Source organism: Bombina bombina, chromosome 1, assembly GCF_027579735.1.
Source record: "Bombina bombina isolate aBomBom1 chromosome 1, aBomBom1.pri, whole genome shotgun sequence".
NCBI lineage: Eukaryota > Metazoa > Chordata > Amphibia > Anura > Bombinatoridae > Bombina > Bombina bombina.
Window position 1 is genome coordinate 1,203,280,060 of NC_069499.1, and position 17,990 is coordinate 1,203,298,049.

The 17,990-nt window shown below is 40.3% G+C and overlaps 1 protein-coding gene across 3 annotated transcripts in view; it reads left to right on the plus strand.

The window, feature by feature from the left end:
- Positions 1-17,990, plus strand: part of TMEM98 (transmembrane protein 98) — a 411,952-nt gene that overhangs the window by 193,463 nt on the left and 200,499 nt on the right. For all 3 annotated transcript variants that reach the window (XM_053700182.1, XM_053700186.1, XM_053700183.1), the window contains one exon: positions 14,530-14,563. In XM_053700182.1, the coding sequence (XP_053556157.1) occupies positions 14,530-14,563 (34 nt within the window). The remainder of the gene's footprint in view (positions 1-14,529; positions 14,564-17,990) is intronic.

Below are 17,990 nucleotides of genomic sequence, written 5' to 3' on the forward strand. Positions count from 1 at the left end.
ATGAACGATTCTCTCTTTAGAAGAGGCCAAGACTGAAGAGCTCTGAAAATTGCACGGAGTTCCAAAATATTGATCGGTAATCTCACCTCCTGAGATTCCCAAACCCCTTGTGCTGTCAGAGACCCCCACACAGCTCCCCAACCTGTAAGACTTGCATCTGTTGAAATTACAGTCCAGGTCGGAAGAACAAAAGAAGCCCCCTGAACTAAACGACGGTGATCTGTCCACCACGTCAGAGAGAGTGTCGTACAATCAGCATACAGAGCTGAAGAGGTCGCATGTGAAAACGAGCAAAGGGGATCGCGTCCGATGCAGCAGTCATAAGACCTAGAATTTCCATGCATAAGGCTACCGAAGGGAATGATTGTGACTGAAGGTTTCGACAAGCTGAGATCAATTTTAGACGTCTCTTGTCTGTCAAAGGTAGAGTCATGGACACTGAATCTATCTGGAAACCTAAAAAGGTTACCCTTGTCTGAGGAATCAATGAACTTTTTGGTAAATTGATCCTCCAACCATGATCTTGAAGAAACCACACAAGTCGATTCGTATGAAATTCTGCTAAATGTGAAGACTGAGCAAGTACCAAGATATCGTCCAAATAAGGAAATACCACAATACCCTGTTCTCTGATTACAGACAGAAGGGCACCGAGAACCTTTGTAAAAATTCTTGGAGCTGTAGCTAGGCCAAACGGCAGAGCCACAAACTGGTAATGCTTGTCTAGGAAAGAGAATCTCAGAAACTGAAAGTGATCTGGATGAATCGGAATATGCAGATATGCATCCTGTAAATCTATTGTAGACATATAATGCCCTTGCTGAACAAAAGGCAGGATAGTCCTTACAGTTACCATTTTGAATGTTGGTATCCTTACATAACGATTCAATATTTTTAGATCCAGAACTGGTCTGAAGAAATTCTCCTTCTTTGGTACAATGAAGAGATTTGAATAAAACCCCAGCCCCTGTTCCAGAACTGGAACTGGCATAATTACTCCAGCCAACTCTAGATCTGAAACACATTTCAGAAATGCTTGAGCCTTTGCTGGGTTTACTGGGACACGGGAAAGAAAAAATCTCTTTGCAGGAGGCCTTATCTTGAAGCCAATTCTGTACCCTTCTGAAACAATGTTCTGAATCCAAAGATTGTGAACGGAATTGATCCAAATTTCTTTGAAAAAACGTAATCTGCCCCCTACCAGCTGAGCTGGAATGAGGACCGCACCTTCATGTGGATTTAGGAGCTGGCTTTGATTTTCTAAAAGGCTTGGATTTATTCCAGACTGGAGATGGTTTCCAAACTGATACCGCTCCTGAGGATGAAGGATCAGGCTTTTGTTCCTTGTTGTGACGAAAGGAACAAAAACGATTATTAGACCTAAATTTACCTTTAGATTTTTTATCCTGTGGTAAAAAAGTTCCTTTCCCTCCAGTAACAGTTGAGATAATATAATCCAACTGAGAACCAAATAATTTATTACCCTGGAAAGAAAGGGAAAGCAGAGTAGACTTAGAAGACATATCAGCATTCCAAGTTTTAAGCCATAAAGCTCTTCTAGCTAAAATAGCTAGAGACATATACCTGACATCAACTCTAATGATATCAAAGATGGCATCACAAATAAAATTATTAGCATGTTGAAGAAGAAGAATAATGCTATGAGAATTATGATCTGTTACTTGTTGCGCTAAAGCTTCTAACCAAAAAGTTGAAGCTGCAGCAACATCCGCTAAAGATATAGCAGGTCTAAGAAGATTACCTGAACACAAGTAAGCTTTTCTTAGAAAGGATTCAATTTTCCTATCTAAAGGATCCTTAAAGGAAGTACCATCTGCCGTAGGAATACAGGGAGTGCAGAATTATTAGGCAAATGAGTATTTTGACCACATCATCCTCTTTATGCATGTTGTCTTACTCCAAGCTGTATAGGCTTGAAAGCCTACTACCAATTAAGCATATTAGGTGATGTACATCTCTGTAATGAGAAGGGGTGTGGTCTAATGACATCAACACCCTATATCAGGTGTGCATAATTATTAGGCAACTTCCTTTCCTTTGGCAAAATGGGTCAAAAGAAGGACTTGACAGGCTCAGAAAAGTCAAAAATAGTGAGATATCTTGCAGAGGGATGCAGCACTCTTAAAATTGCAAAGCTTCTGAAGCGTGATCATCGAACAATCAAGCGTTTCATTCAAAATAGTCAACAGGGTCGCAAGAAGCGTGTGGAAAAACCAAGGCGCAAAATAACTGCCCATGAACTGAGAAAAGTGAAGCGTGCAGCTGCCAAGATGCCACTTGCCACCAGTTTGGCCATATTTCAGAGCTGCAACATCACTGGAGTGCCCAAAAGCACAAGGTGTGCAATACTCAGAGACATGGCCAAGGTAAGAAAGGCTGAAAGACGACCACCACTGAACAAGACACACAAGCTGAAACATCAAGACTGGGCCAAGAAATATCTCAAGACTGATCTTTCTAAGGTTTTATGGACTGATGAAATGAGAGTGAGTCTTGGTAAAGGGCAGAGAGCTCCAGTCCGACTCAGACACCAGCAAGGTGGAGTACTGGTTTGGGCTGGTATCATCAAAGATGAGCTTGTGGGGCCTTTTCGGGTTGAGGATGGAGTCAAGCTCAACTCCCAGTCCTACTGCCAGTTTCTGGAAGACACCTTCTTCAAGCAGTGGTACAGGAAGAAGTCTGCATCCTTCAAGAAAAACATGATTTTCATGCAGGACAATGCTCCATCACACGCGTCCAAGTACTCCACAGCGTGGCTGGCAAGAAAGGGTATAAAAGAAGAAAATCTAATGACATGGCCTCCTTGTTCACCTGGTCTGAACCCCATTGAGAACCTGTGGTCCATCATCAAATGTGAGATTTACAAGGAGGGAAAACAGTACACCTCTCTGAACAGTGTCTGGGAGGCTGTGGTTGCTGCTGCACGCAATGTTGATGGTGAACAGATCAAAACACTGACAGAATCCATGGATGGCAGGCTTTTGAGTGTCCTTGCAAAGAAAGGTGGCTATATTGGTCACTGATTTGTTTTTGTTTTGTTTTTGAATGTCAGAAATGTATATTTGTGAATGTTGAGATGTTATATTGGTTTCACTGGTAAAAATAAATAATTGAAATGGGTATATATTTGTTTTTGTTAAGTTGCCTAATAATTATGCACAGTAATAGTCACCTGCACACACAGATATCCCCCTAAAATAGCTAAAACTAAAAACAAACTAAAAACTACTTCCAAAAATATTCAGCTTTGATATTAATGAGTTTTTTGGGTTCATTGAGAACATGGTTGTTGTTCAATAATAAAATGAATCCTCAAAAATACAACTTGCCTAATAATTCTGCACTCCCTGTAGTAGTACGCTTAGCAAGAGTAGAGACAGCCCCATCAACCTTAGGGATTTTGTCCCAAAACTCTAATCTGTCAGATGGCACAGGATATAATTGCTTAAAACGTTTAGAAGGAGTAAATGAATTACCCAAATTATTCCATTCCCTGGAAATTACTTCAGAAATAGCACCAGGAACAGGAAAAACTTCTGGAATAACTACAGGAGATTTAAAAACCTTATCTAAACGTTTAGATTTAGTATCAAGAGGACCAGAATCCTCAATTTCTAATGCAATTAGGACTTCTTTAAGTAAAGAACGAATAAATTCCATTTTAAATAAATATGAAGATTTATCAGCATCAACCTCTGAGACAGAATCCTCTGAACCAGAAGAACCATTATCAGAATCAGAATGATTATGTTCATTTAAAAATTCATCTGAAAAATGAGAAGTTTTAAAAGACTTTTTACGTTTACTAGAAGGAGGAATAACAGACATAGCCTTCTTAATGGATTTAGAAACAAAATCTCTTATGTTATCAGGAACACTCTGAGTATTAGATGTTGACGGAACAGCAACAGGTAATGTAACAGTACTAAAGGAAATATTATCTGCATTTAACAAGTTTGTCATGACAATCAGTACAAACAACAGCTGGAGGAACAGATACCATAAGTTTACAGCAGATACACTTAGCTTTGGTAGCTCCAGCACCAGGCAGCGATTTTCCAGAAGTATCTTCTGACTCAGTTTCAACGTGGGACATCTTGCAAAATGTAATAGAAAAAACAACATATAAAGCAAAATTGATCAAATTCCTTAAATGACAGTTTCAGGAATGGGAAAAAATGCCATAGAACAAGCTTCTAGCAACCAGAAGCAATAAAAAATGAGACTTAAATAATGTGGAGACAATAGTGACGCCTATATTTTTTTAGCGCCAAAAAAGACGCCCACATTATTTGGCGCCTAAATGCTTTTGGCGGCAAAAATGACGCCACATCCGGAACGCCGACACTTTTGGCGCAAAAGAACGTAAAAAATGACGCAACTTCCGGCGACACGTATGACGCCGGAAACAGAAAAAAAATTTTGCTCCAAAAAAGTCCGCGCCAAGAATGACGCAATAAAATGAAGCATTTTCAGCCCCCGCAGGGAAAGTCAAATTTTAAGGTAAGAAAAAATTGATTTATTCATATGCATTATCCCAAATATGAAACTGACTGTCTGAAATAAGGAATGTTGAACATCCTGAGTCAAGGCAAATAAATGTTTGAATACATATATTTAGAACTTTATAAAAAAAGTGCCCAACCATAGCTTAGAGTGTCACAGAAAATAAGACTTACTTACCCCAGGACACTCATCTACATGTTGTAGAAAGCCAAACCAGTACTGAAACGAAAATCAGCAGAGGTAATGGTATATATATAAGAGTATATCGTCGATCTGAAAAGGGAGGTAAGAGATGAATCTCTACGACCGATAACAGAGAACCTATGAAATAGACCCCGTAGAAGGAGATCATTGAATTCAAATAGGCAATAGTCTCCTCACATCCCTCTGACATTCACTGCACGCTGAGAGGAAAACCGGGCTCCAACCTGCTGCGGAGCGCATATCAACGTAGAATCTAGCACAAACTTACTTCACCACCTCCATAGGAGGCAAAGTTTGTAAAACTGATTTGTGGGTGTGGTGAGGGGTGTATTTGTAGGCATTTTGAGGTTTGGGAAACTTTGCCCCTCCTGGTAGGAATGTATATCCCATACGTCACTAGCTCATGGACTCTTGCTAATTACATGAAAGAAAGAGCAGATAATTCAGAAACTCTTCTAGCAGAAGAGATGGCAAAAAGAAACAAAACTTTCCAAGAAAGTAATTTAATATCCAGCGAATGCATAGGTTCAAACGGAGGAGCTTGAAGAGCCCCTAGAACCAAATTCAAACTCCAAGGAGGAGAAATTGACTTAATAACAGGTTTTATACGAACCAAAGCTTGTACAAAACAATAAATATCAGGAAGACTAGCAATCTTTCTGTGAAAAAGAACAGAAAGAGCAGAGATGTGTCCTTTCAAGGAACTTGCAGACAAACCTTTATCCAAACCATCCTGAATAAACTGTAAAATCCTAGAAATTCTAAAAGAATGCCAAGAAAAATGATGAGAAAAACCGAAAAAAAATGGAAGTCTTCCAGACTCGATAATATATCATCCTAGATACAGATTTACGAGCCTGTAACATAGTATTAATTACGGAGTCAGAGAAACCTCTATGACTGAGAATCAAGTGTTCAATCTCCATACCTTCAAATTTAAGGATTTGAGATCCTGATGGAAAAAGGACCTTACGATAGAAGGTCTGGTCTTAACGGAAGAGTCCACCGTCTGCAAGTAGCCATCCGGACAAGATCCGCATACCAAAACCTGTGAGGCCATGCTGGAGCCACTAGCAGAATAAACGAACGCTCCTTTAGAATCTTGGAAATCCCTCTTGGAAGAAGAACTAGAGGCGAAAAGATATAAGCAGGATGATACTTCCAAGGAAGTGACAATGCATCCACTGCTTCCGCCTGAGGATCCCTGGATCTGGACAGATACCCGGGAAGCTTCTTGTTTAGATGAGAGGCCATCAGATCTATTTCTGGAAGTCCCCACATTTGAACAATCTGAAGAAATACCTCTGGGTGAAGAAACCATTCGCCCGTATGTAGCGTTTGGCGACTGAGATAATCCACTTCCCAATTGTCTATACCTGGGATATGAACCGCAGAAATTAGACAGGAGCTGGATTCCGCCCATACAAGTATTCGAGAGACTTCTTTCATAGCCAGGGGACTGTGAGTCCCTCCTTGATGATTGACATATGCCACGGTTGTGACATTGTCCATCTGGAAACAAATGAACGACTCTCTCTTTAGAAGAGGCCACGACTGAAGAGTTCTGAAAATTGCACGGAGTTCCAAAATGTTGATTGGTAATCTCGCCTCCTGAGATTCCCAAACCCCTTGTGCTGTCAGAAACCCCCATACAGCTCCCCAACCTGTCAGACTTGCATCTGATGAGATCACAGTCTAGGTTGGAAGAACAAAAGAAGCCCCCTGAACTAAACGATGGTGGTCTGTCCACCACATCAGAGAGTGTCGAACAATCGGTTTTAAAGATATTAATTGAGATATCTTTGTATAATCCCTGCACCACTGGTTCAGCATACAGAGCTGAAGAGGTCGCATGTAAAAACGAGCAAAGGGGATCTCGTCCAATGCAGCAGTCATAAGACCTAGAATTTCCATGCATAAGGCTACCGAAGGGAAAGATTGAGACTGAAGGTTTCGACAAGTTGAAACCAATTTCAGACGTCTCTTGTCCGTCAGAGACAGAGTCATGGACACTGAATCTATCTGGAAACCTAAAAAGGTTACCCTTGTCTGAGGAATCAACGAACTTTTTGGTAAATTGATCCTCCAACCATGTTCTTGAAGAAACAACACTCATAAAAGACTGGAAAGGTTCTTTCTATTGAAAATGAGCAAAGGGAATTGAATCCAATGCTGTGGCCATAAGACCTAAAACTTCTATGCATATATAGCAACTGAAGGAGACTAAAGGTACCGACAGACGGAACCTAATAAAATTATCCCTTGTCTGATAGAGACAAAGACAGTGACACAAACTATCTGGAAACCTAAAAAAGGTGACCCTTGTGTGAGGAATCAAGAGCTTTTGAAAAAAAGATCCTCTAACTATGTCCTGAAGAGCAAGTGAATCATTTGAGATTCCGCATCCTCAGAAAATAATCTGAATGAAAACAGAAAAATGGAAATATGCATTTATTGTATCTAATGAAAACAAATAATGCTATCAATGACCATAAAAAGGCAAAATAGTTTGAATAAAACTCCAAAACCCGGTTCCTAAAAAAGGAACTGGAAGAAATACCCCAGAAGATTCCAGGTCTGAGCAGCGCTTGAACCCCATGGGTGCCCAGCCATGCTTCAACAGTACCCAAAATATATAGGACAGAAACACACTTAAAGAAAGTGTTAGCCTTACTGGAATAAAATCAAAGAAATTTGGACAAAAAAAATTTCAAAGAAGTCTTAACCTGCCTCATACCAGCCAAGCTGGAATACGGCACGTACATCGCAATATTAGGGAGCTGATTTCGAACTCCAATGATAAACATGTTACTTGGGAAAGAACTCAGGAATTCGTTCCTTAATAAGAACAACCAAACTAGTATAAGCTTAAAGTTTTAGTCTTAGAACTCAATCTTGAAGCCAAGAGTAACAGTTAAGAATTGAATCCAATTATAAAACAAATAATTGATTATCTTAGAACAAAAGAAATATGGATTATTATTTTTTTTAAAAATCACAAAATTCTTCTAGCTAAAATAGCTAAAGACATAGATTAACCCTCATTTGCGAAAATATTCAATAAAATGAAGACACAAATGAAATTATTAGCATGATAGTCCAGTTAAAAGGACCAGTCAATACAGTGGACTTGCATAATCAATAAATGCAAAACAACAAGACAAATGCAACAGCAACTAGTCTAGTAAATGTTGTCCCTTTAACAATGCTAAAATAAATCATAATTTGATACTTGAAGCAATTGCAATATCCAAATAAATCACAGGACCAAGAAAAGTACCTGAAACTAAATAATTTTCCATAAATAAGATACAACTATCTAAAGGAAAATAAATACTATTTTGCTATAGAAACAATAGCATAATTAGAAGAAGTAGAGATAGCCCCAATAAATTGGAGAACCCTCTAAATTGAATTTAACTGCTGGCAAAGAATATAGTTTAAAACCTTTGAAGAAGGAATAAAAGAAAATTCTCAGCCTATTCCATTCCCTAGTATGGGGATTTGGAAAGAAAACCTCTGAAAACACAGAAGAATAAATAAGCAGAAATAGTGTCAGCTAGTCTTAAAGAACTAGTTACCTTAATATCCAAAATAATCAACATCTTTTCAACAAAGAACAAATGTACTTTAATAATAGAAAAATAATAAAAAAAAGTAGATTTGTTAGTGTCAATATCTGATGAAGAAAATTTCTGAAAGAGAAAAAACATCATCAGACAAGGATAAATCAGTATGTTGTTGGTCATTTGAAACTTCAATAATTAAAAAAGAAGTGAAAAAGACCTAAAAAAATTTATTAGAAGGCACGAAGTCAGACAAAGCCTTTAAAATAGAATCAGAAAAAAATTTCTTATAAATCTTCTAAATATTTCTTATACATAAGATGTAAGAATGGAAATATATAAAGCATAAATACTAATGGATTCTGCATGTAAAAGTATATCATAATAACTTATTACAAACCATAGCTAAAAATAAACATTTATAACATTTAAAATAAATTAACTTAGCTTTGGTAGAACTGAAACTCAGTTAAGCGTTTTTCCAGAAGTGGCTTCTGATTCAGGGTCAATCTGAGACATCTTGCAATATGTAATAGAAAAAACAACATATAAAGCAAAATTGATCAAATTCCTTAAATGACAGTTTCAGGAATGGGAAAAAAATGCCAATGAACAAGCTTCTAGCAACCAGAAGCAATAAATAATGAGACTTAAATATTGTGGAGACAACAATGACGCTCGAATTTTTTAGCGCCAAAAAAGCCGCCCACATTATTTGGCGCCTAAATGCTTTTGGCGCCAAAAATGGTGCCACATCCGGTAACGCCGACATTTTTTGGCGCAAAAACGTCAAAAAAATGACGCAACTTCCGGCGACACGTATGACGCCGGAAATGACAAGAACATTTTTGCGCCAAGAAAGTCCGCGCCAAGAATGACGCAATAAAATGAAGCATTTTCAGCCCCCGCGAGCCTAACAGCCCACAGGAAAAAAGTCAAATTTTAAGGTAAGAAAAAAATGATTTATTCATATGCATTATCCCAAAAATGAAACTGACTGTCTGAAATAAGGAACGTTGAACATCCTGAATCAAGGCAAATAAATGTTTAAACACATATATTTAGAACTTTATATAAAAGTGCCCAACCATAGCTTAGAGTGTCACAGAAAATAAGACTTACTTACCCCAGGACACTCATCTACATGTAGTAGAAAGCCAAACCAGTACTGAAACGAGAATCAGTAGAGGTAATGGTATATATAAGAGTATATCGTCGATCTGAAAAGGGAGGTAAGAGATGAATCTCTACGACCGATAACAGAGAACCTATGAAATAGACCCCGTAGAAGGAGATCATTGAATTCAAATAGGCAATACTCTCTTCACATCCCTCTGACATTCACTGCACACTGAGAGGAAAACCGGGCTCCAGCCTGCTGTGAAGCGCATATCAACGTAGAATCTAGCACAAACTTACTTCACCACCTCCATGGGAGGCAAAGTTTGTAAAAACTGATTTGTGGGTGTGGTGAGGGGTGTATTTATAGGCATTTTGAGGTTTGGAAAACTTTGCCCCTCCTGGTAGGAATGTATATCCCATACGTCACTAGCTCATGGACTCTTGCTAATTACATGAAAGAAACATAGTTAAGCTAGGTTGTTTTTTCTAAAGCGCATATAATTTTAATCTACACCGCCTCTACATAAGCCTTGTGAATCAAAAGCCTTAACCAAGATGCCAAAGAAAAGGCAGAGGCTTTCTGACCTTTCCTAGGATGAGAAAAAATAGACTAGAAGTCTTCCTGAAATCTTTAGTAGTTTCGACATATTTCAAAGCTCTTACAACATTCAAAGAATGTAGAGATCTTTCAATAGTATTCTTGGAATTAGAACACAAGGAAGGAACAACAATTTCCCTACTAATGTTGTTAGAATTCACAACCTTAGGAAGAAATTAAAACAAAGTCTGCAAAACAGCCTTATCCTGATGGAAAATCAGAAAAGGAGACTCACAAGAGAGAGCAGACAATTCGGAAACTCTTCTAGCTGAAGATATAGCCAAAAGGAACAACACTTTCCAAGAAAGTAGTTTAATATCCAAAGAATGCATAGGTTCAAAAGGAGGAACCTGCAAAGCCTTTAAAACCAAATTAAGACTCCAAGGAGGAGAGATTGATTTAATAACAGGCTTGATACATACCAAACAAAACAGTGCATATCAGGAATATTAGCAATTTGTCTGTGAAATAAAACAGAAAGAGCAGAGATTTGTCCCTTCAAAGTACTTGCAGACAAACCTTTATCCAAACCATCCTTAAGAAACTGTAACATTCTAGGAATGCTAAAAGAATGCCAAGAGAATTTATGAGAAAAACACCATGAAATATAAGTTTTCCAAACCCGATAATAAATCTTCTTTGAAAAAAACTTACTTTGCGCAAGGACAAACACACCTGGCCTTCCAACTGACCTGGCTGGTGTGTGGTGGAGTGGGCGTGGCCAGGCAGGTGTGACATGGGCGGGGCCCGGGTGTTATGTGGGCGGGGCCGGATGCCAGGGCCGGATGCCAGGGCCAACAGAGAGCTCTAAAGAGGGGGGATAGAGAGAGGGGAGAGAGCACAAAAGAGAGGAGCACCAAAGAGAGGGGGGAGAGAGCACAAAAGAGAGGGGGGAGAGAGCGCAAAAGAGAGGGGGGAGAGAGCGCAAAAGAAAGGGGGGAGAGAGCACAAAAGAGAGGGGGGAGAGAGCAGAAGAGAGGGGGGAGAGAGCAGAAGAGAGGAGAGAGAGCAAAAGAGAGGAGAGAGAGAGCAAAAGAGAGGAGAGAGAGAGCAAAAGAGAGGAGAGAGAGAGAACAATGAGAGGAGAGAGAGCAAACAAGAGGGGGGAAGAGAGAGAGCAAAAGAGAGGGAGAGAGAGACAGCAAAAGAGGGGGAGAGAGAGAGCAACAGATAGGGGAGAGAGAGAGAGCAAAAGAGGGAGAGAGAGAGCAAAAGAGGGAAAGAGAGCGCATAAGAAGGGGGAGAGGCGCAAAAGAGAGGGGGAAGAGAGCAAAAGAGAGGGGGGAGAGAGAGCAAAAGAGAGGGGGGAGAGAGAGCAAAAGAGAGGGGGGAGAGAGAGCAAAAGAGAGGGAGAGAGAGCAAAAGAGGGGGGAAAGAGAGCAAAAGAGGGGGGGGAGAGAGCAAACAATGGGGGGGGGGGAGAGAGCAAAAGAGGGGGGGGAGAGAGAGCAAAAGAGGGGGGGAGAGAGAGCAAAAGAGGGGGGGAGAGAGCAAAAGAGGGGGGGAGAGCAAAAGAAGGGGGGGAGAGAGCAAAAGAAGGGGGAGAGTGCAAAAGAGGGGGGGAGAGCAAAAGAGAGGGGGGAGAGAGAGAGCAAAAGAGAGGGGGGAGAGAGAGCAAAAGAGAGGGGGAGAGAGAGAGCAAAAGAGAGGGGGAGAGAGAGAGCAAAAGAGAGGGGGAGAGAGAGAGCAAAAGAGAGGGGGAGAGAGAGAGCAAAAGAGAGGGGGAAGAGAGAGAGCAAAAGAGAGGGGGAGAGAGAGAGCAAAATAGAGGGGGAGAGAGAGCAAGAGAGAGGGAGAGAGAGAGAGCAAAAGAGAGGGAGAGAGAGAGAGCAAAAGAGAGGGGGGCGAGAGAGAGTAAAAGAGAGGGGGGCAAGAGAGAGCAAAAGAGAGGGGGGCGAGAGAGAGCAAAAGAGAGGGGGGCGAGAGAGAGCAAAAGAGAGGGGGGCGAGAGAGAGCAAAAGAGAGGGGGGCGAGAGAGAGCAAAAGAGGGGGGGTAGAGAGAGCAAAAGAGAGGGGGGTAGAGAGAGGGGTAGAGAGAGCAAAAGAGAGGGGGGTAGAGAGAGCAAAAGAGAGGGGAGAGAGAGAAAGCAAAAGAGAGGGGAGAGAGAGAAAGCAAAAGAGAGGGGAGAAAGAGAGAGAGAGAGAGAGAGAGAGAGAGCAAAAGAGAGGGCAGAAAGAGAGAGCAAAAGAGAGGGGGAGAGAGAGAGCAAAAGAGAGGGAGAGAGAGAGAGCAAAAGAGAGGGAGAGAGAGAGAGCAAAAGAGAGGGGGGCGAGAGAGAGCAAAAGAGAGGGGGGCGAGAGAGAGCAAAAGAGAGGGGGCGAGAGAGAGCAAAAGAGAGGGGGGCGAGAGAGAGCAAAAGAGAGGGGGGCGAGAGAGAGCAAAAGAGAGGGGGGCGAGAGAGAGCAAAAGAGAGGGGGGCGAGAGAGAGCAAAAGAGAGGGGGGCGAGAGAGAGCAAAAGAGGGGGGGTAGAGAGAGCAAAAGAGAGGGGGGTAGAGAGAGGGGGTAGAGAGAGCAAAAGAGAGGGGGGTAGAGAGAGCAAAAGAGAGGGGAGAGAGAGAAAGCAAAAGAGAGGGGAGAAAGAGAGAGAGAGAGAGAGAGAGAGAGCAAAAGAGAGGGCAGAAAGAGAGAGCAAAAGAGAGGGGAGAAAGAGAGAGCAAAAGAGAGGGGGATAGAGAGAGAGCAAGGGGTGGGGACTGCTGTACTTCAAAAAATGGCCAGTGTACACAGGCTTTAGGACTAGTATCTAATAATACACATATCTTGCATTAATGTCTGAGGTCCCATTGGCAGTTACAAACTGAGCAGCTGGCTCCTTGATAAGAATAGCACTGTGGCTTAAAGACATACAGGTAAATGCTCCATTATACTCATAGTACTGTGACTTAAAGATGAGCAAGTAAATGCTCCATGATAAAGGTAACGGCGCAGGCCTGTAGATAAACACAGGAACATACAGGCACCAAACATCCAGCTCACAAACACCATCTTCATGAGGAGAAAGTCTCTAAAGCATGGTAGAGCTTTCAGCGCAACAAAAATGCCCAAGCCTAGGCTACATTTAAACCATACACGCGTGCACTCAGACAAGACCCTGCAACACGCACATCATCACGGTACATGTCGGCCTCCACACAGCAACTCCTGATGAAGAGGCTTACTGCCCCACACCAAACCAGTGGCCAAAGCAAAATACTTACCTGGTGCATTAATGCAGATACCTACATACATGGCAAAAAAAACCCTGGTGCCATAAATCACTGCCAAGAAGGAACAAAATGAGCTTTGGGGGGACAGAACTAGGAAGAGGAGGTGCCTGAGAGTTACTTTCATACAGGTAACTAGAGGAGTGGTCAGTTCTGTCCACATCCCTTGGGGGAGGATTATTTACTGGTAATTGTTACAAGGGAGGGCCAAGATAAACCTTTTATCATGGACAGGGCTGAATATCCCACCACTGCCACCAGTTTGTCAGGGGCAGGAATAATTGCCAATCCATGACAGTGGAGAAAGTGCCATGAAGGTGTTAATGGCACTGAGCCATTTGTAACCTTAGGTATATTTCTTATCAGGGTGTAAGAGCCATCCCAAATGAATCCCCCCACACTCCTACCTACTCCATCCTAGATAAGCAATAGCTGCCACCACCAGCATTATGGGGTCAATTTATCAAGCTACGGTGGACAGGGGCAGACATATGCGCCCCTGTCAGCCACAGCTCGCCTCTGGCGGGCTGAATTCTGCTGCTGGAATTCATCATTGCACAAGAGCGCTATTTTGCGATGCCGCACCCCGCCCGCGCACAACCAATCATGCGCGAGCAGGAGCTGTCAATCTCCCTGGTCGAACAAAACTGGGGAGATTGAAATTCTCCACCTAAGAGGTGGAGAAGAAGTTAGGGAAGCAGTGGTCTTATGACTGCTGCTTGATAAATATGGACTGCAGGTTCTCTTTTGAGAACCTGTAGTCGTAGGGGGCAAAGCCTTTGATAAATCGACCCCTTAGGGTTCAATGCATCTCAAGCTACCTCGTAATTATAGGTAAGTTAAAGCCAAAACATTAAAAAAAAGAATACTTTAAAAAAAGTATTCATAAATCTGTGAATTTGGTTACCAGAGCAAAAAAAATATGAGAAAAGGTGCATTAAAAAATATGAGATTATAAACAATGATATGAGAAATTATGCATTATGAGACACCCTTTATCTTGAGAATCAATGACTCCGTAACCAAACTGTAAAGTCTTAATAATGAAATGTACCATGACACAAAAGAATATGATCCTTTGTAAATAACCAGAACTTGTCACAGACCAAACACCAGGTCCCTCCTTGTAAAATGTTTTGTATTAAAGGTTATTGCTCCAAGCAAAGAATAAATGTCTATATAGAAGTGAGAGAAGATGACTAACACAAGTGTGAGAGTTTTTTTTCTATAAAATTGGGATGCAAAGGTGCAATATGGTCAATGCTTCTTTAAAATCTACAATTACATTTATTTTCATTATTTTCTAGTGGCCTAGTATCCCACTGCATCGCCATTTTAAAGGTACAGTATGTTTATTTCACTATATATAGTATATCTATAGTAAAAGGCAAATTATTAGGGGATCTATAAAAACAAATTTATGTAAGAACTTACCTGATAAATTCATTTCTTTCATATTGGCAAGAGTCCATGAGCTAGTGACGTATGGGATATACACTCCTACCAGGAGGGGCAAAGTTTCCCAAACCTCAAAATGCCTATAAATACACCCCTCACCACACCCACAATTCCTTTTAATGAATAGCCAAGTAGTGGGGTGATAAAATAAGGAGTAAAAAAGCATACACAAAGAGGAACTGGAAATAAAATTGCTTTTTATACAAAAATCATGACCACCATAAAAAGGGTAGGCCTCGTGGACTCTTGCCAATATGAAAGGAATGAGTTCTTACATAAATTATGTTTTCTTTCATGTAATTGGCCAGAGTCCATGAGCTAGTGACGTATGGGATAGAAATACCCAAGATGTGGGAGACCACAGAAGAGTCACTAGAAATGGAGGGATAAAATAAAAACAGCTATTTCCGCTGGAAAAATTAAAGCCACAAAAAATAAGTCTTTCTTAAAAATAAAAAAATTCACATAAATTTCAAGAAAAAAAACTTAAATCATAAGCAGAAGAATCAAACTGAAACAGCTGCCTGAAGAACTTTTCTAACAAAGACAGCTTCAGAGGAAGCAAATACCTCAAAATGGTAAAATTTAGTAAATGTATGCAAAGAAGACCAAGTTGTTGGTTTGCAAATCTGATCAACCAAAGCTTCATTCTTAAAAGACCAAGAAGTGGCGACTGATCTAGTAGAATGAGCTGATATTCTCTGAGGCAGAGACTGTCCCGTCTCTACATAAGCCTTGTGAATCATAAGCTTTAACCAAGATGCCAAACAAATGGGAGAGGCTTTCTGACCTTTCCTAGGAAAGAAAAAACAACAAATAGACTAGGAGTCTTCCCGAAATCTTTAGTAGCTTCGAAATAATATTTCAAAGCTCTTACAACATCCAAAGAATGTAAAGATCTTTCAAGAGTATTCTTAGGATTAGGACACAAGGAAGGAACAACAATTCCCCTACTAATGTTAGAATTCACAACCTTAGGAAGAAATTTGAACGAAGTCCGCAAAACAGCCTTATCCTGATGGAAAATCAAAAAAGGAGACTCACAAGAGAGAGCAGACAATTCGGAAACTCTTCTAGCTGAAGAGATAGCCAAAAGAAACAACACTTTCCAAGTAGTTTAATATCCAAAGAATGCATAGGCTCAAAAGGAGGAGCCTGCAAAGCCTTTAAAACCAAATTAAGACTCCAAGGAGGAGAGATTGATTTAACAACAGGCTTGATACGAACCAAAGCCTTAACAAAACAATGAATATCCCCATGTATTAGACTAAAAAACAATCTAATTTCAAAATGTAACTAGGAATCTTTACTTGCCATTTGGATTAACAGCATTATTGCAATATATTGTTTTAAATGTTCTAAATTATTTGTTTTAATTTGTTAGTAATCACATGGATCCATGTTTTTATTGTAATTGAATTATCTACAACTATATCTATTAGTTTTATTGTTGAAAATAAATGTTAATATTTTAAATACACATCCTTAGCCTATTTATAGGCGCTCCTTAGATTCTGCTCATTTAAATGAAAAGGTTGAGCCAGTACCAAGATATCGTCCAAATAAGGAAACACTGCAATACCCTTCTCTCTGTTTACAGATAGAAAGGCACCGAGAACCTTCAAAAATATTCTTGGAGCTGTTGCTAGGCCAAATGGAAGAGCATCAAACTGGTAATGCTTGTCTAGAAAAGAGAATCTAAAAAACCAAAAGTGGTCGGAATATGAAGATACACATCCTGTAAGTCTATTGAGGACATGTAATGACCTTGCTGAACAAAAGGCAGAATAGTCCTTATAGTCACCATCTTGAAAATTGGGATTCTTACAAAATGATTCAAAAACTTCAGATCCAGAACTGGTCTGAAAGAATTTTCCTTCTTCGGGACAATGAATAGATTTGAATAAAAACCCAGACCCTGTTCCAGAATTGGAACTGGTACAATCACTCCTGAAAGCTTTGGATGTGAACACACATTTCAGAAAAGCCTGAGCTTTCACAGGATTTCTTGGAATGTGAGAGAAAAAATCTTCTCACAGGAGGTCTTATTCTGAAACCTATTCAATACACCTGGGAGACAATATTCTGAATTCAATGATTCTGAATGGAACCTGCCCAAACGTCTTGAAATAATTTCAATCTGCCCCCCACCAGTAGAACTGGATCGAGGGCTGCACCTTCATGCAGTCTTGGGAGCTGGCTTTGGTTTCTTGTAAGGCTTGTATTTATTCCAACTCGAGGAAGGCTTCCAAATGGAGCCAGAGTCCTTAGGGGAAGGAGTTGTTTTCTGTTCTCTATTCTGTCGAAAGGAACAAAACCAATTAGAAGCTTTAGATTTGCCTTTAGACTTTATCTTGAGGCAAAAAAAACTACCTTCCCCCAGTAATAGTGGAAATAATTTAATCCAACTGGGAACCAAACAAATGATTACCCTGGAATGAAAGAGATAGTAACCTAGATTTAGATACCATGTCAGCATTCCATGATTTGAGCCATACAGCTCTTCTAGCTAAAATAGCTAAAGACATAGATTTAACATTTATCTTGATATCAAAAATAGCATCACAGATAAAATAATTAGCATGTTGAAGCAAACGAACAATGCTATGCAAATTTCCTGTTGTGCTAATCTATTCAACCAAAAAGTTGATGCAGCCGCAATATCAGCCATAGAAATGGCAGGTCTGAGCATATAGCCAGAATGCCTAAAGACTCTACTGTTCAGGGATGCATACAACCTACGCTAACCTTACTTTATACCAGTTCCTCTCCTCCATTGCTATCCCCTGAACCCCCTTAACATGTAAGCCTAAGAGTCCAGCTGTTTGTAGATCACCTTCTGAAGAGCTGACTACAACAGTGCAACTCTTGCCAGGGCCCTCTACCCATTTTATCCCTATAATTGTTTTGTTGTACGCCGTCCTTTGTTTATAGTGCTGCGGAATGTGTTGGCTCTCTGCAAATAACCGATAACAAAAATAATAATGCAAATTAGCTTTCCTTAGATAAGATTCAATTTTCCTATCTAAAGGATCCTTAAAAGAGGTACTATCTTCCATAGGAATAGTTGTACGTTTAGCAAGAGTAGAAATAGCCCCATCAACCTTAGGGACTTTTACCCAAAACTCTAATCTAACCACTGGCAAAGGATACAACTTTTTAAACCTTGAAGAAGGAACAAAAGAAGTACTAGGCTTGGACCATTCCTTAGCAATCACATTAGAAATGGCATCAGGAACAGGAAAAACCTCAGGAGTAGACACAGGAGGTTTATAGACAGAATTTAAACATTTACTGGATTTTTTTTATC